This window comes from Cricetulus griseus (genome assembly GCF_003668045.3).
Source record: "Cricetulus griseus strain 17A/GY chromosome 1 unlocalized genomic scaffold, alternate assembly CriGri-PICRH-1.0 chr1_0, whole genome shotgun sequence".
Lineage (NCBI taxonomy): Eukaryota > Metazoa > Chordata > Mammalia > Rodentia > Cricetidae > Cricetulus > Cricetulus griseus.
Window position 1 is genome coordinate 203,698,172 of NW_023276806.1, and position 19,776 is coordinate 203,717,947.

At 39.0% G+C, this 19,776-nt stretch overlaps 1 protein-coding gene across 17 annotated transcripts in view; it reads left to right on the forward strand.

The window, feature by feature from the left end:
- Positions 1 to 19,776, forward strand: part of Cadps2 (calcium dependent secretion activator 2) — a 514,674-nt gene that overhangs the window by 180,844 nt on the left and 314,054 nt on the right. For all 17 annotated transcript variants that reach the window (XM_035451763.1, XM_027389980.2, XM_027389983.2 and 14 more), the window contains exon 3: positions 18,638 to 18,970. In XM_035451763.1, the coding sequence (XP_035307654.1) occupies positions 18,638 to 18,970 (333 nt within the window). The remainder of the gene's footprint in view (positions 1 to 18,637; positions 18,971 to 19,776) is intronic.

The following is a 19,776-nucleotide window of genomic DNA, read 5'->3' on the forward strand; positions in this document are numbered from 1 at the left end:
AATTTACCCTGCCCCTCATAGTCGTTGAGCATCATTTCAGTGAGTCTTTGAACTCTTTCTCAGGCAAATTTTGGAGCTTGAATTGTTGGGCAGTGCTAAAGAGACATAGTGAGTGTGAATTTTGTGAATTGTTGCATGCAGAAGGGCAGTACTTGGCTGCAAACACAACCCAATGGGGAGTGTTAAAGGAAGAAGAGCATTCATGCAGGGCCAAGAGAGCCAAGATACAGCAAAGCTTGAGCAGACGCCAGGGTGAGGCCACATCCTACTGTAACATACAGGCCTCTGTGTCCCTGACCCTGAGGAAGTTTGACTGTTAATCACACATAACTGGGTTTACTGAAAGATTTAGCAAGAGCTGGATTTTCAGTGTTTCCAGTTTTTTTCTTAGGACAGTGAAGTTATTCCTTATAGTACCTAGTGTCATGTGAGAGAGAAGGACCCGGAAGACTCTACAGGAACTCTTCTTGGATGACTGAATACTGAATAGATAAGCTGTCATCCGTAGACTGCATGTTGGCCGCTGGGAGATGGGGCTAGTGGATTGGCTCCAGTGATTTTCACTGAAGCTATGGAGATGTTGGGTTGGTACACTGCAGAGTCCTTGCACAGGCCTTAAAGACCCTGGGGTCCATTTCCATCACCACAAACAATACCACTAAAAACAAACAAACAAACACACACACACACACACACACACACCAAAAAAAAAAACTTGAAATGTGTATGTCTGGTATTGTTGCATTTTCTGAGCTCAAAGTTTTAGGACCATTGGAGCCCCTCACAAATTTACAGGAGGTTCTTATTGGTTGGTAATAGGCATAGTGGATGAGGCACTTACTCATCCTTTGCTCTCAAAATGCCAGTGATCCCCTTTTCCTCCTCTGTATCCTCTTGGCTTCTCTATTCATCTTTTTTTTTCTTCCTTTCATCCATCACAGTCAAGCTTAGGCTTGACTTAACTCCTAGGTTTAAGAAATTACCATTGGTTCACTTACGTAAAAGATACCTTTTGCTAGTACAGATAGTGAACATTTAACAGGGTATTTCTTGGGATTCAAGAATTTCAGTGACTTCCCTTAAGGTTGGTTAGAGTTTGTATTGGAGGTAGGAAAGGAGGGTCAGGTCTGTGAACTTGGGAACTGTGGGCACTGAGTGCCTCTTATGTACCTGACAATGAGACTAAGTGCTCCGCAGAGCTGCTCTCTTACGTCAAAACAAAGAGCAGCTTCTGTCCTGCCCTTCTAATGATTCATTGTAAATCAATCAATAAAGTACTTTTATTTCAGGTTTATTTTAGTTGCAGGTTTAGTAACCAGGACCTGGAATTAGCACCATTCTGTTAGATATTTATTATTATGTTAGGTATTTGTTGTAGTTGAATTTTTAACTACACTATAGGCAATTGTATTTTGTATTGGACCCAGTAATGCAAATATATTTTGCTTGATGCTACAGAACTAGAATGTATAGTATTTTGTTACGATGCCACCATCAAAATGAATTTCCATTTGATACTCTTCTTTTTTATAGGTTTTAGTATTCTTCAATAGTCAGTGTTTGGTTTCCTTCTCACACATCCCCCACCCCAGGTGTCAGTAGAATGTTGGTTTTTTTAAGAAAAAATTAAATTTCTTCTCATCATTAGTGGGGCAAATTGTTTAATATTTTTCTAAAATGAAAAAAATATTCTAGTATATTTTACCTGTGATTGCCTGACTGAATAGTACTCATTAAGCATAAACCACAATGATAACATCTTCTTGTCTTTGTGTGGAATGCTTGTAATGATCTGAAAAAGAAATGCTAGTTGGTAGCTGTTTGAAGTAGTGTGAGCCCTTCATAAGGTCTAGTGAGCATGTGATCCTGCTGACCTGATGAGCACACTGTAATCTTAAAAGTAGCCTCTTACTCAAGATCTGGTTATTGAAACAACAGTCAGGAACCCAGAAGGGGAATATCACAGTCTGGGGAACCATGGGAGGCAAAGGGGAAGTCATCCCACATTGTTTCTGAGAAGCAAATCAAGCCCCAAAGATTCTGCTGTCTCTGCCTCCTCAGCTGCAATTATAGGGGTGGGCTTTGGGTTTTTTTTTTTTTTTTTTTGCTTTTGTTTTGTTTTGTTTTTTTGCATGGGTGCTGGGTGCTGGGGATCAAATATAGGTCTTCATGTTTGTATGACAACTATATTACTGTCTGAGTCATCTCGCTGGCTTCCATCAATGTTTTTTTTTTTTTTAAACCACTTATCAAGTTCTGTTTTCTTTGAAAACTTGCCAACTTAGAACTTAGAAATTCTCAGAATTTCCTCTTGAAATCTGCTTGACCCAAGATCCCCACCTTCCCATCAGGCTTGCTTCTGACTCGCATTTTAACATGGGTGTTCCTAACTCACTGGGGCTTCCCCATTCTCCTGTTCTTTTCCAGTATCAAATATTGAGTTGTTTTGCCATCCAAGTACTACTGTGTGTTTCCCCTTCCCAGTTTTTATAGCATCATTTACTCTTAATCAAAGTGCCTGCTTTTAATATTTCTGTTCCACAGCAGACACTTCTTATTTGAGTTGTAGTGGATCTTATTATCTACATTTGACAAGATCTTTGCTCCTATTGAAAATTAATAACCTTTTAATCCTATTCTCCATTTTCTGTAGTGCAATACTTCTAAACCTAGGCTGTATATCCAAATAACCTGGAGAAGAGTTTAAAAGGCTCAAGTACCTCTACTGCACTTACATCTTTAGACTGAGACACAGCCCCAATCTTTATGAAGTTGTTCAGGGAATTTGAACTATACACTAGATTGGGAACTAGGCACAAGGCTGTGACAAAGAGCCTTGGCTATTTAATTTCCTTCAAGATGACTTGATTTCACTTTATGAAACGTATTAATGTAGAAATCAAAGTATCCCTTTAGAAAGCATCCCTTTAGAAAGCATTAAGCTTCACTGGAAAGAAAACAGCCATCTGGAAATTAGAGAAATTTCACCTGTAGAAGCAAAAAAAAAGAAAGAGAAAGAAAGGAAGGAAGAGAGAGAAAAGAAGGAAGAAAGAAAGAAAAGGAAAGAAAGAAAGAAAGAAAGAAAGAAAGAAAGAAAGAAAGAATAATTCTCAGTACCTGCAAGATGCGTCAGTGGGTAAAGGGTCATACCTTCAAGCTTGACAGCCTGAGTTTGACCCTGAGACCCTGCTCCACATAGGTACCCTGAAAGTTACACATCCCCCCTCCTCACTGATTCATACACATACACACACATGCATACACACTGAAAATGTAATAAAGAACATCTTTCTGCAGGAAGGAACAAGTGTTTCATAAAGAAGACTGAATGTCTAATGCAATTCTAGTTAAGGACTTGAAAAGACAGGGTATGCAAGATGCTATTGGTATAAAGAATAGAATTCAAGTATGAGCTAAGGCAGTAACAGGCAAATGGGTAAGGTGCCTCCAATACACTATATTCCTTATTTGCTGGTACAAGTTTTGCATATTCCTTTTTGATGACTAAGGCAACACTGATATCAAAACTTTTCCTGTAATTTTCATTCTCCATTTGTCTCCAGTGTAGCAGTACACCAATGCTATAGAAGAGGTGGAGATGGGTGAGGAGTATTTGAGGAACAGTGAAGGGTCAGTGATGAACTCCCTCTTCTGGTGTGTGCCTCCAGGTTACAACAGTAATGGTCACCACCAAAATGGAAAGCAACAAATGGAGCAGTGTGTGGTTAAATTGTGTGTGTGTGTGTGTGTGTGTGTGTGTGTGTGTGTGTGTGTGTGTGTGTGTGTGTGTGCTTGGACAATGCCAAATTGAGAAAACAATCGAACTTCTAAGTGATAACAAAGAACTGGAAATGTAGTTCTAGCCTAATTAAGTTCATTTTTAATTAAAATGAAGCAACCAAAGTTTAATACATGGTCAGTAGTAAGTTGTGATTTACTCACAAGTTTTCCCGTGAATTCTACTTACTTCTGTTATGTTTTTATATTCTTTTGCCTGCCTCTCCATTTAGTATTCCTGTGTATTATGGTGCATGACTTCCAACCTTTCAAACCTAGGTTATAGCTTGGATAATACTGGCAAGTAATGTAGGGATGGTGTAGGAATAACTATAGTTACAGTGTTCCAGGGTATAGTTAATTCAATTTCTTAGGTAGGAACTCATGTAGTCATCACAGTCACTGCAAGATTGGTGCCAAAACTAAATACCCTATTTTATATTTTTTTAATTTCTAGATTTCTAGGGATTGAATGTAGATCTCTTCATGCATGTTAGGCAGGTGTTCTGTCACTGTAACCCAGATAGATCTTGAACTTGATCCACCCTGAGCAACTTCATTGCAGTCTCATATGACAGAGCCTACTAGTGACTCTGTTCTCATGACCAGGATGTCAAGATGGGGCGAGTACCCAAATGATGCAGCCAGCTTCATGATAAACCTGCACTTGTATTTTGCATATTTCTATGGCTCATTGTTTTAACCTCTACACAGCAATAAGCTTGACAGTTCAGCTTGTAAGTAAAGGAGAAACTATTAGCATGAGTGCAGTTTTGAAAGCTTAAAGGATAGAGCTATGTAGGAAAAACCTCAACTAAAATCATTGGCAGTGCTGACGGAGGAGTTGGCAGCTATCCTGTGAAAAGCAGTTATTTACTCATAGGGTTTTGATGTGAGGTGCCTTTCTCAATGAACTTTGAAAGGGTAGCAATTTTCATAATTCCCTTGCTGCTTAATATTGGCTGTTTTAAGTTCAGGCATAAAACACAGATCTTCTTTTCTAGAAGAATATTGCCATCTCTATCAAGTCACCTACATTTATTTTCTGTCCCCAGTGAACACCTCATAGTCACGATGAGTCTCACTACAGCAACAGCAGTCAGCATCACCTGTTCCCTGTCTTAGGTTTCACTTAGGTGAATGCAATCAGAACTTTTGGGGTCAATTTGACTTTTTCAGTATGTCCGCCACTGGCACTGATGCACATTCGAGTCCAAGAATTTTATCCAATCAGTGGGCCCATTCCTTTTAGCTAGAATGCATCATAAAATTGTAATCAGAACTAATATTAAGTGAAAGCAATTATGAGTATTAAAGCAGTTGCTATTAATACATTAAGTTTTGAGATGAATTTAAGCACATTTCAAGTGTGTAATTGGTCTGATTTATGCAGATAAATGATTCTTCCAGCTCACATTGCTAGTTCCTTTATTCACCACCACTATCACATCTCCTAAGGAAGTTGTGAGGAAAATTAATGGATTTCTAGACCGATTGAAATTTCCAAATCAGAATGATAGAAAATAACTAAAAAACAAAATGGAGCATTACACGCAACTATGCAGCCACTAGTAGAAGAGGAGAATTTCCAGTTCCTCATATGGGTTCTTAAGATGTTGTGGTTTGGAGCTAGGCATGGCGGCACCTACTTTTACTCCCAGCACTCAGAAACCAGAGACAGGTAGGTCTCTGAGTTTGAGGCTAACCCTGGTCTACAGAGAGAGTTCCAAGACAACCAGCACTACAAAAAAACCCTGTCTTGAAAAAACAAACAAAAGATGTCATGGTTTGGATCTTAAATATCTCCCTAAGGACTCATGTGCAGGTGTTGTCCCCAGTTGATGGCACTGTTGGAAGGTGCTGTAACCTTCAGGAAGTAGATAGAGGTCAGATAGGCTAGATAGGTATGCCCAAGGAAGAGTCTGTGTCTCTGCCCCTCCCCCCTTTGATTCCTGGCAGTCATGGAATGAGCAGCTTTCTCCATGTTACTTCCTCCTATGATGTTCTGCCCTGCTACAGAAATACAGCCAAGAGACCTTAAGCTGAGACCAATGAAACCATGAGCCCAAATAAATCTTTCTGTTCCCTTATGAACGTTACAGCAACAATATCCTTTTTCACACAGATATTTGAATACTAAAACAGTGGGCCAAACATAACGTTCAGAAGGGAATCATGCAAACTTACCTTCGCCCTACCTTCATACATACTGGGTGGTGTTCAGTTCAAATAAGTGCCAAATGAACAATTTGTATAAGAGTATAAGAAACCAGATGAAGATGTGTGGTAATTTCTACTGCATAAATAACAGTGCTGTGTTTCTCAGGGACCTGAAAATAGAGTTGTGGTTTTATAAAGAGTTATTACCAAGAAGTTGAATAGTTGGACAGACCTCCTACTTAGCTTCAGGTGTCAGTGTGAGGGAGTCTTAACTGGGAGATAGCCTTGTAAGATGGCCTGTGGGCATATCTGTGGGGCTTTTTCTTGAAATTCTTTAAAATTATATTTATGGGTGTTTTTTCTGTATGTATGTCTGTGAACCAAGTGTGTGTGTGGTACCCATGGGGGCCAGAAGAAGCCATCAGATCACTTGGGACTTGAGTTACAGAAGGTTGTAAGCTGCTATGTGGATGCCAGAAATTAAACCCATGTCCTCTGCAAGAACAGTTAGTGCTCTTAACTGCTGAGCCATCTCTCTTGTTCCATTTTCTTGATTTTTTTTTATTGATATGGGAGGACTCCACCTCTGGGCTGATATTCCTGGATCATACAGGTTTGCTAGTGGCTGAGTCTATATCCATAGCACTCTGAACACCCTTGATCTCATCTGATCTTGGTAGCTAAGCAGGTTTGGTCTGCTTAGTTACTTGGAAGGGACAAAGCTTGCTGAGCTATGAGCCATGGGAATAACTCAATACTAGTATTTATCATGACTCCTGTGTCTGTTCCTTCTGGAGTCCCTGCCATAACTTTCTTCAGTGATGGATTGTGACTTGGAAATCTAAGCCAAGTAAGCCCTTTCCTCCCTAAGTTTCTTTTAGTTTTTCTTTTAGTGTTTATCACAGCAACAGAAAGGGAACTACAACAGACCTTAAAGAAATAAATAATCCCATTCACACAAAACCAACTGGGTGCTATGAAGAACTAGCAGGGTTAGGAGATATTCTTGTCCTCTCAGGGCATATTTAGCCTGAAAGCCAGATGAGTGTGTTAATTGCCATTAAACATTTGTAGCATGGCATTGGTTTAGATTTACAGTTTCTTTGTTATTTCAGAGGTTAGAACTAGTTGGCAAAATATCAGCTATAAGGAGTGTTGCCACCTAGAAACAGATTTTGAGAAGCAGTCCTGACCTCTGGTTATTCACCATGAAAATTTGGACTTTGTCTAAGAAGAGTGATAAAGTTTGGATATCATGTCCATGGTAGTAATGGTTTTGGTGGTAGTGGTGGTGATGGGGTGGAGAAGGGATTTAAGTTTTATAAAGATGTTTGAATGTACAACTTCCAGATCCCTCACAGTTCTGAGAATCAGATTCTAGGATGAAAAATCAATAATATTGTCTCCCATACATAGTTGCCATCTGGTGGAAAAATACATAACTACAAGATATAAACCGGAGAAGTCATTCAACAGATACTGATTGAAAGGCACGACATACTCAGGAACTTCAGTCAATGAATCTGGAGTTCATTTCCCTTGAATATAACAGACTAACTTTACCAAATTTTTTCTTTAGTTTGGGGCTTCATCCCTCAGCTGCAGATCCTTGGGTTATGAAGTATAAATACCGTTCCGTCTTCACAACTGATGCTTTATAAACCTAGGATCTGAGAGGTTAGCAACATGCTCCCTGGCGTCCTGGTAATATTGTGGAAAATACAGTGGTTTGGCTTATAGAATATCTTCTCCAGCTTCACTGTCAAGACTGGCACGGCATCGTCCTCTAATCTACAAAAGGAGTTTCTTGAGACATAGAATCTCAAGCAAAAGGCTGGTATTTATTGGTTTTCCAGTTAATTGTGGAAGATATTACAATAAAAAATCATGTATGACTTAGCCCAATAAAAAGTTTAACTGATGATGGGATGGGTAAAACAACAAGTAGAGTGAACTGTCACTTGCAGGTTCTATGTATGCTCAAAACAATTCTTTTTTTTTAACTTTTCTGTCTATTTAAACACTTTCATAATAAAATATTGGTGGGTTTTTGCTGTCATGGTGATCTTGTATCACCTGTAAAGTTTTTAAACTGTCTAGTTATGCAGGCCCAGGTGACCCTATGGACCACAGATCACGTTTTGAATATCACCACCCACGAGAACGTACACTAATGAAGACTTGTCCTTCCACATTCATGCGTTTGCATCCCTGCATTCAAAGAACCATGATTTGCAAATATTAGATGGGGGACTATAGTTGTTTTGAATCTATAAGGAGTTCTTATTAATATCCCTTAATACAGAACAATGACTATTTGCATAGTGTCTACATCATGTTAGGTGTAGGTAGCGATGATTTGTAGCATAGAAGTGAATGTGTATTTGTTACATTCAAACAGTATAGTAGATCTGAGTGTTGCTGATGGATTCCAGGACCAGTTCTATGAATACTCAGAGACAACTATTTTTATCTATTTTATCTCATCTAATACTAAAAAAAAAAAAAAAATTCTGAGAAAATTTAGAACAACCCATTCCAGCATTGAGAAAGCAGATCTACATTGATTTTATACCCCCTTATGTTTCATACCATATCTTGAAATCATAGGTTTTCTGATATGCTTTCAGTTTTTCCTGCCACATGATGAGGCAAGAAAGAGTGGCTTGGAGTGCAAGTGGGAATGAGGAAAACAGAACAACACAGTTGAATTTGGAACATGCTGCAGCATTGGGGGAAGGGTGACAGATTTAACTGTGTATAATAAAATTTAATTAAGAACTATTTAAGCTGTATATTAGGGGAGTTTAAATGTTCTATATTTGAAACATAACATTAATTTTTTTCAAAATAATTTATACCATTACAGTGAAGAAAACAAAAAGAAAGTTTTTTCTTGATAGAACTTGCAGAAGAATGTAGCCTAGCCCAAGATAGCTCGATCTTTGTATCAAGCCATGAGACGTTGGATTAGATGTGGGAAGAATGCTGACTGTTGTTCCTTACTTCACAGAGAACATGTGGCTTTTCCTTCTTTAAGGGTCCCATTCTTGTGTGTTGTCACAATGGTTTGAAAACCAGGTAGCGCCCAGTGACCTGTTCTTTGTGTTTGTGCTTCTAATAAGTGTCTTGATAAATTCTTATGTTTTAGGCTTTGTAGCTAGAGGGTCAAGGAGAATTTGTGATTAGCTTGATAAGACTTAGGCTGTTAAGTTGAAAAATACCTGAAAAGGCTAACTAAAGTTCTTGCTGTCAACTGACACTAGAAGAAAGCTTTAGAACATTGACAACATGATGGAAGTGCTCAATTTATTTTTTTAAAGCTTCATATTTTTTCAAGTAGCTTCATTCTTGTATGGATGGAGACTCATTGTAGTCCCTACAGCAAAACTTCATAAGCTTTTGGCAAGTTTTGGCTTTAGGTTTGTTCCAAGAGCTTTAGATTTGATATGTGGGATTTAGGTTAGTTCTAGGGAAAAATCCTTTGAGATGAACTCATCTCTAGGTTCCTAATAAATGTCTAGATGTAGCTCTTATTTACAGTAGCTTTTTTAGTAAAGGAGATTATTTTGGTCAATTTTAAGAGGGTTTTTTCTTCACATTTAATGAGGAATGAGGTTGGTTGTCAGTGGTTTCCAAGCCTTTGGGATTCACAGATCATATATACATATATATTTCGAGAGAAATGATGTATGTATAAGAGGGGATACACACACACACACACACACACACACACACACACACACACACACATATATATGTCACATAAATGTAGTTATCTTTTAATCCCCCACTAGTTATGATAACAAGCATTCACTACTAGTGGCTTTATATAACAAAAGGTGATTTGGTTTCCATTAGCAGCCATCACATTAATAGAGTCAACTTTATTAAAAAGTACTCTTACTGCCTCCGAGAAACCTGTCTCCAGACTCTATTGGGATGACTGTCTCAGTGTTTATCACGATAGATCAGTTTGTGTGCCTGTTTGTTACACTATATATAGGATAAGCAAATACATGTCTTTGTCACAGTTGTGATAACCATATACAGAACATGATTTGATTCAATAAATATTTATTGGGAAGGAACGTATAGAGAATATTGAGGACCAAACTAGTGTTTCCCTTTCTTAGAATAGAAAACACCTGCTTTGGAGCAATGGAAGAGAGAACTGGAAAGAGGAGGTTGGGGCAACTTAATGAATGGGAAAAAAAATGAAGCCATACAGTGCTATCAGAGACACTTCTGGCTGTCTTTGGTTCTTCAGAGTGACCAGATACAAATATAATTTGTATTCTGAAAAAATAAGAGTTGTTTAATTTTTAGTGATACTCAATTCACCACTATTGTTACAGAATTCATGAATTAATAACACCTGAAAAATAGTATTTAAGAAAAAAACATTCTACATTTGATTCTTCAAGGACATTACAAATTATGAAACTCACGAGACAATGTTTTCTTTGGCATTATTGAGGAGAAGCGGCATCTCTTATAAGTGGGGCTCTTGTACTTTCTCAACATCTTCCTGCCTGAAGACATGCTGGCAACCTTCCCAGGAACCATCTCATAGATAGCCATAATGATTTGGCAAGAAGATAATGTTTTTCTAGTCATTATGAAATCCTTTTGAATAAAAGAAGCAGTGTGCAGTTCAGATCAGCAGCACTGTGCATATTAAGTGCTTCATAGAAAAGCGTATTTGAAATATTATTTGGACAGCAAGGCAGACTTGGCCTTTGAAGATATTGTTTCTTTTAGTCATCACATTCAATCTTGTTATTAGTTCCCTGTGACTTTGTCAAGATTTCAATTACCTCTTTGGTATATGAGCCAGGCAGATGGATGGGAAGAGTAGCATTTCAAGAGGGCCATGTACAATTAAATGTCACCAAAATGTGGAGGAAAATATCACACAGGGTATATTAAAAAGCACCCCAGTGCTAGGTTGGTAAAAACCCATGCTGAATTGGTTTGTATGGAATTTTCACAAGATCACTGATTGGTAATTCCATAGGTGTTGGTCAGTACCCAGCAGAACATCTTGGCCTATACAATGGAGATGTGTAAGAAAAATAATTAAAAATATTATTATCATTGAATCCATAGGCCAAGTTTCTCATTCTTTTTTTCCCAAAGGCACTATGTCTTTAGTCTACCCACTTCTTGGTTTGAACCATTTAGTCTGAAAAAGAAAATTATAATTCAGAAAACAAAAAGTGATTGTGCCAATTAATTAAATTATGTCAGAGATCTCCAGAGAGACAGAACCTTCCGAAGGTGCATTTTTTTATATATATGCTTAGTTCCCATGAGGCCTACATCTGGGCACATCGAGCTTTCCCAGACAGAATTTCACAAATGATATTCTGTTGTAGAGCAGAAATCTATTAAGTGGAAACCCCAAGACTAGAGACTAGCTCTACGACCAGCCTTGATTGTAGTCATAGTTTGCCTTCCTGTAATAGCTCTTATTGTGAAAGGACAGTGGATTAAGATGTGTGGCATTTAATGAGACATGACATCTCAGTGTCATACAGTTTTATAACTGTGTGACATATCATATATGAAAAGCTGTTTATAGAAATTATGCATGATTCCCTTTTATAAAAGCAACACAGACAATGGGTATTACTAGGGAATTTGAATCTCACTCTCCCTTTGGACAGTATTCATTGTGCTCCCTTTCCTCTGAGATGCTTTCCCATCTCTCGTTCCAGTGGACAAGTTCCACGACTTATACTCTGTTCTTGTCACGTAATAGAAAGTCTTCCTTGATTTGTTAGTGGGTGAATTACGAAAGTGACTAGAGTTCACAACTTGAAAGTCTGCTTTATTTCAATATTCTTTCATTGTCTCGCCGATTTCCTTCTTTCTGGGATTTTCATGGTGCCTCTGGCATTGGGTTGCATCCTGGAACTGTCTTTCACTTGTCATCCAGCTCGGTGCCCCAGGCTGTGGCTCTTGCTCTCAATACTAGGCTTTTCTCATATTTGTGACTTCATTTCTCATGATCTTTTCTTTCACAGTGTTGTTATATTGTGTACAAGCATGGAAAACTAAATCAGTGTTCCTTCCTGGCTTGCTATATATTGAGAGCATACAACAGAATGAATAGAAGAATTAGATCACCAGCCAGTTTTTCTTCCAAACAACATGCTCAGTGCTTACTTGCTCACATGACATAGATATTTTGTAAGTGCTTGCTGTTTGCTTGGCTTGATGCTTAGGTGTTACAGACTGTGAGATAAAACAGTTTCTGACTTTGTGGGATCTATTGATTAAAACATATGAATCTGCTAGTTAATATTTAATTAATGATGATAGTTGCAATGTGAAAGGTAATTTAAAGGAAAAAGAAAGTTTTATGTATAAAGCTAGGGTGACTGGGGAGGAATTGCTGAGATCTGAAGATAATTAGATGATGATAAAATAGACTATAAAATTTTTGGATGACCAGGATGACTAGGGAAAATTGAGATGGATCCACAGAGACAGTGAAATCCAGGTAAGATAGAGAATTAGCAACTGTGTGAGGTCATGGAGGCCTTGGTATGAATTTTATTTTTAAACTAATGAGTTGACATGACCTGAGTTGTTTGTTTGTTTGTTTGTTTGTCTTAATATCTTTGTGTCAGTGAAGAACACATGTTAGGTAAAGTAACGTTGGAACTTGCTATCTGCCAGAAATCTCCTAAGGCAGAGAAACCAGTGAAGAGTCAGTTGGCAGTGTAGTCATGGGAAGATACATGAAGAACTGTTGTATGGATATGAAGAAGTGAATGGGGATTAAAGGACCCCTGCCATAGGATGAGGAGAGTAGAGCAACAAGTTGTGTGTGAGCAGAAATGGCATGAGCAAAATGAGAAAGGCAGGAATGTTTTCCAAGCCTCAAGGGTAGAAATTGGTATCTGACAGACACTGGGGCGGGAGGCACAGCCAGTGTGGGGAAGCTTTTTAAACTCTCTTGAGACTTGTAATTTAAATGCTGTCAGGACTTATAAGAACAGAACTCAGTGGTATTAGAGGTCTCAGTCCATAGCTTTTAGAAAATGTGGACTGGGGGAACTGTTCTCTGCAAAGCTCTTGTATTCTGGAGCCCAGGCCTTTTGAGCTTAGCTTTCCCTCTGCTTTCACTTACGGACTTTTGCGTCCCCTGATGTCTCTCCTGCAGCCATCCATATCTTAAGGCACCTGTAGCTAGGTTTTGATCTGACCTTCTCCATCACTGAAGAAGTCAATCAAATCAGGCAATCTTTACTTTTTTTTTAACACACCCTTTTTTGGCTCCTAATAAGTGACAGGCACCTTTTAGACTTCAGACTCATCAGCAAACAAAATGGAATCAACCCTCTTGGCACCTCCTTTTTACTTTGGGGAGACATATAATCAATAGGCGTCAAGTAGTGTTTTGTGCCAAAGAAAAACCCAGGGTAAGAAGGTAAAGGATGATGAATGAGAGAGAGAGAGATGGAGGGAGGACCAGGTTTCCTCCTTCTTTTCTTTTTTTTTAATTTATTCTTCTCTCATATATTACATCCCAACTGCAGTTTCCCCTCCCTCCTCTTCCCCAGTCCCTTCCCATATTTCCCCTCTCCTCAGATTCACTCCTCTGTTTCCCTTCAGAAAAGACCAGGCCTCTCAGGGATATCAACCAAACATGGCAAACGTCACAATAAGACTAGGGCTTCCTCTCAAGAGATGGTAGTAGTGAGACCCAAGGGAAGTGAGAGGATGCACCGTGTGGGCGTGGGACTGGGTGTATCTTTCTTTATAACAAGTCATTTCAAAAGCAGCAGCATAAAGCGCCATGCTTATCCCAAGTAAGAATCTAGGAGGCAGCCTAGTTGGGTGTTTGTGCTCAAGGTATCTTAAAAGGATGAGATCAAGTTGTCAGCTAATACTTCAGGCACCTCCAGGATCAATCGGGACTGGAGAATTAGCTTTGCAGTTCACTGACATGGTTCTGGGCAGACTTCTGTTCATTAAGGGCTGTTAGACTGAGGACCTCAGGTCCTTGTTTCTCAGTAACTTTCTTCCCACAGGGCACATGGTGCAGGACCAAGAGCAAGAAAGAGTGCCACAGCCTGTGACAACCTCATCTGAGAAGTGACCCAGTGTTGTTCTGCTGGGTCTTTGTGCTATTGAGTGACTTTGTGACTTCGTGACTTCCCAGCCTTGCGTCTCTCCCCCACTTTCTTTTTCCATTCACACTTTTTAAAGACACATTTTAGCTTCCTGTCTTAATTTTTTTGTGCCATGTCCCCTTTGTTCCTTCCTGTAGCCAGCTCTTTCTCTTTGGTCAGGTAAATGTCCTCTGCCCAGGGTGAACTAGTAGCTGGAAACAGCAGACAGATCTGTTCTCATTTGATCTGTTTGTTTCAGACTTTCCTGGTTCTTCCTTAATGCTGTTTTTGGAAGTACCTCCTGCCTTCACTGATAGTGTGTGTGTGTTGCTTTCTGTTTCCCTGATTCTCTTCACCGCTAATGGAAGCAGTTTTCATTGATTTTGCTTTATTTAATTTAGTCATTTAAATATAGAATTTTTAGGCTTTTGTTCTTCACTGTACTTTTTTTCTGACCACAATCCAAATGAATTATCCCCAACACTCACCATGTCTATCACTTTATTTAAAAAAAAGGAAGTAGACATACTTTTCCATGTTTATTATTAATCATAGTTGTAAAAAGAATGAAAATCTTATTTTCCCCACCTTAGTTTCCATATCTTGTAACTCAGCAAAGTATTCTATCATTCTATCTTCCCTCCTTCCTGCCTCACCTTATTCCGGCCCTGTTGCCCTTGTACTAGTTCATCAGGGTACCGTTTCCTTTTGATCATGGGTCTCTAGATTAGCTCCAGTAGCTTGCCATCTAGCCTTGTTGTTGGCACCACTGTTTGAAACATTATCCTCAGTGTGTTAACACTAGGTCATCTAGCCACCATAGACCCCCGCATTAGTAAGGGTTCTCTAGAGCAGTGGTTCTCAACCTATGGGTCAGGACCCCTTTGGGGGGGGTCACAGATATCCTGTATATCAGGTATTTACAATACAATACATTACATTACAGTAGCAAAGCTATCGTTAATAAGTAGCAACAAAAATAATTTTATGGTTGGGAGGTCACTACAACATGAGGAGCTATATTTAGGGTCCAGAATTAGGAAGGTTGAAAACCACTGTCATTGAGGAAGAGAACTGATGAAGTGAATATATATCACAATGGCGATTTAATAGATTGTCCTACATGCTGTATTATGGGTAATCAGGCCTTGCACTGGAGGGACTGAGAACCTGGCAGCTGCTTATGCTATGTATTGATGGATAATTCTGACCCGCCTGGTCCCACAGATGTTCCGTCCCAAATAAACACACTGAGCCATCAGCCAAACAGTTTATAATGAATTTAAGCCTCCGTGTGTTTATTTGGGACTAAATGGAATAGAAACTTCTGTTGACAGCTATGAGGCTGGGTAACTTAGCAGTTCTAATTTAACACTAAAAGACTGGAATATTGTCACTGCTGGTCTAGCTTTGTTGGAAGGTAGGTTCTAATGTCAGCGGATTTATCAATAGTCATGCCACAATGAGTGAAAGCCTACAGGCAAAATCAGCGCTGGTTTTCCCTTTGACCTTTTTACATAATGAATACCCGCTTGGGGAAGAGCTAACCACCCAGTAGCATGTTCCCCTCTCATTTCATCTTTCTAGGAAACAGTCAGCAGATCCACCCAGAGGCATGTCTCTTAGTTGGTTCCACATCTAATCAAGTTGGTAAGCAAGTTAAGCATTACAACATTATCAACTTGAACATGCACTTCTGTCTTGCACACTTGTCATTTTCTCATCTGCTCTCTAGTGGTCTTCCTGGTTAAAAATTTGGGGTGGAGTCTACAGTACCTCATATTTAATATCAGTATATAGTAGGAAAGTTTTCAAATTTCCCTTTGGAGATATTAATGTTTTATTCTTCTATTCTTTTTGCTTCCATGCATTTACTTTTCTTAAACTGTCTTTAGTCTCCCTTTCATCTTCACACAGTTCACAGGCTGTTAAAGACAGGTCCTCATCTCTGTTCCGGGCTCTCCGTTACCTCCATCTCGCTTTCCACTGTTGTTAACGCCATTCCTTTTGTTTTCCCTCCTTTTATATAAGCATCTATTATTGTTCTTGCCCTATTACTTTTGTTGATCCTCCCCCCTCCCCTGCCCCTGCAGAGCACATGAGCTTGTCAGGGTTTGGTCTTTGACATCGGTATGCCAGGAACACTTAGTAGAGTCCTAGCGTTTTTTTACCATTTGGCAAATGTCAGCTGTATAGTTGGAGTGAGTCAGTGCAGCGTTGGTTATGGTTTTACAGGAGAAAACAATCCAGAAGCAATGCTCATTTGTATTTTTGCTTCAAAATTAGGGTCACTTAAGGGTAATCTACCTCTTGGCTAAATGTTAGTGGAGTGACAAAACAAGATAAACTGCTCCTGTAGAATATTAGAAATCCATAGTTTCCCCGTAGTGAGACTTGAGATATTTGTTTATAAATATGTATTTTCTGGTTAGGGTTTATACATTTTACACCATTTCTAAAAGATTCAACAGCTTTGTGAATGACCCAAAAGAGAACAAAAAGCATTTGGGGAAATTGTGGAGTCAGGATAATAGCATAAGTGAGTCACCTGTCTTGTGCAGTCCATGTTTGTAGCTGATTTACACATATGCAGGTGATGTGGGGTAGTCAAATGTTGTAATCCTAACTTAAGAGTACTTATTCTTTCTCACTCAATTCTTAGGAACACACTTGCCCTTTGGGGAGCTGGAGATAGAGCTCACCAGTCAAGGATGCTTGCAGCACCATAATAAGGACCCAACACTCATGTAACAAGCCAGATGTTCCCTGCACGCCTATAACCCCAGCGCTCAGTCACTGGAGCTGGATAGCTTCCAGCCTCAATAACGTACTGAAAGCCATGGGTTCATAGAGAGACCAGGCCTCAGAGGGTAACTGGAGCTGGCTGGTTTCCAGCCTAAGAAAACAAACTTAAGTACAGGGAAAGAACTGGCCTCAGAGGACTAGGTAAAGAGTGATAAAGATAGCATGATATGCTCTTCTTGTCTCTAGATATTCATAGATGCTGACAACAGGTATGCTTATATGCATATGTGCTTGTATACACACACACACACACACACACACACACACAGAGAGAGAGAGAGAGAGAGAGAGAGCGAGAGAGACAACATTTAGTTGACATTTCTGTCCTATAAGCATTATCAATAACAGTATTAATAATACATAATAGTTGCATTGGTTTTTCAGTCTCTTCTTGAAAAATCTGTCTCATACAAGAATAAGAAAACAGGATCAATAGCAGTATCCTGTGACTAGTATTGGTGACAAAATTGTTGTTGGATTCATAGACATATTGTTGACAAAACAATTGTTTAGTGAATCTTCAAGCTATTTCGATCTATCATTTAGAAGAAAGGAAAGATCAGTACCAAATCTGTGTCTCTTCAAAACATAGCATTATTGCTGCTCATTTCCCCTACATGTTTCATTAGTCTATCTCTCTGTAACTATTGTTTGTTTGTTTTGCTTTTTAGTTGATTATGTTACCTGGTAATAATGAATATTAGATGCGTTCTATTCTTACCTAGTATTAGTAGAAACTCACAACTATCTTACAAGTATTTCCCTCTTCTCGCATCCTTTTCTTCTAGGTATGAGACAAGTGTTAAGAAGCTGGAGAGCTGATTAAATCAGAGAAGGGGACAAACATCTCTCACCTCTGTGTCATGAAGTAATCTAGGTTAACAGCTACATAGGATATCTATTGACTTCAATTGTAGTGCTACAAAACTTTTGACCTCCAAACCCTCTTTTACTTAATAGTTAGTTGTGACTCCCAAATATATGTAGGGAAGATGGTCGTGTATTTCCAGCTACTTCCTTAACCATTTGAATGAGAATGAGGGAGGCGGGGAGCTGATGAGAGAGTTATAAACAACGGAAGTTTAGTTCTTCTAGCTTCTGAATCTGCGAAGTTCTAAGTCAGCAGTTCTCAGCCTGTGGGTCATGACCCCTTTGGGGGTGGAGCGACCCTTTCACAGGGGTCACCTAAGACCATCAGGAAACACAGATATTTACTTACAGTTCATAACTAGCAAAATCATTCTGATGAAGTAGCAACAAAAATAGTTTATGGTTGGGGCTCATCACAGCATCACGAAATACATTAAAGGGTCTAGCCATTAGGAAGGTTGAGAACCACTGCTTCAAGTCAAAGTGCCAGAGGATGTTGTGTTTACTGAATGACTTTTGCTTCCGGGACCATTGTTTTAGCACTGTGTTCTCAGGCAGCAGAGGAATGAGACGGAACTCTAGTGTCTCCTTTCAAGGCCCTGTTCACAACCTCTGGGACTCCACTTTAAAGAAGCCTTTTGTGTTTGTGTCCTTGACCTTCAGGTGGGGGACATGGAGGTTACCCACCACTTCCTCAGGACTGTATGCTGCCTCTCTCAGCTTTTCAGCAGTTCCAAGAGATTTGGGACTCCTTTCATATGTCATCATGTATTCTATTATAGTTGTATTATACATTTGGAGCCATGGTAGAACATTTGGTTCCCAAGCTAGATGGCTTAAGGGATAGATACTAGTGACCACACCTAATTACAGATGTGTTTGATTTTGTTTTTCAGGTTTTTCTAAAGAGTGACCGAGTGGCCAGAATGGTTCAGAGTGGAGGGTGTTCTGCTAATGATTTCAGAGAGGTGTTCAAGAAAAACATCGAAAAACGTGTCCGCAGCTTGCCAGAAATAGACGGCCTGAGCAAAGAGACTGTGCTGAGCTCATGGATAGCCAAATACGATGCCATTTACAGGGGAGAAGAAGACTTGTGTAAACAGCCAAACAGGATGACCCTGAGTGCCGTGTCTGAGCTTATTCTGAGCAAGGAGCAGCTCTATGAAATGTTCCAACAGATCCTGGGTATTAAAAAACTGGAACACCAGCTACTTTATAATGCATGCCAGGTAAGTGTTGTAATGTCTGCCCTTGCCATCTCTGACTCATGGAAGGAACATTGAGTGTTTTTCACCCTGTGAAGAAGTGTTTTACATTCTAGTTTACAGTCAAGTTTCTTGGATAGTTGAGTGAGATTGAATATTAATAAATTGAAGAGTGAAATTCGAAAGCATCTTTGAAAGAAGTTGGGTGGAGAGTGAAGAATGTCGGTGTCATTAGCCAGTCATGATTGGTCCCCTTTGCCCTATTTAAGGATGTCAGGTTTGTGCCTGCTAGGCACATACAGGGTGAGCCCCGAATAGAAAAATGACAATCCTCTGCTTCTTCAACAATGTCCCTTGTATATAATGAGCTGGTCCTCCTCAGTGCAAAGTAATTTATCATAAAGGTATAATGGTAGTTTTCAGTGTGTTATGGAAGTAATTGAAATTTCAGTTTTTTTTCTTTACTTCAGCCTGGAAGAAATGAATTGAGAATGATTGTTAAACTGGCTAATTTAAAGCAATGACAGCTAATAATATGTTTTCTCTTAAGTTGTAATTCTAGTTGTGAATATGAAAGATTGAGTAAAATCTCATATGGTTTTCATTTTTAGACTGAATGATTTGCCTAATAATGTATTCCTTAGGTATTTGCATTTTTTGCTTATTTTGGCTGTATACATTATTTAACTCAGCCCTAATATACAATTCAAATTAACAAAATTCTTCCATTTTAAAATTCATTAAGAATTGCACTTCTATGTTATATGCATATTTATTTTTAATCTTTCTGAAGATTTATTTCTCTGAATTTCCTATTCATCCTATTCATG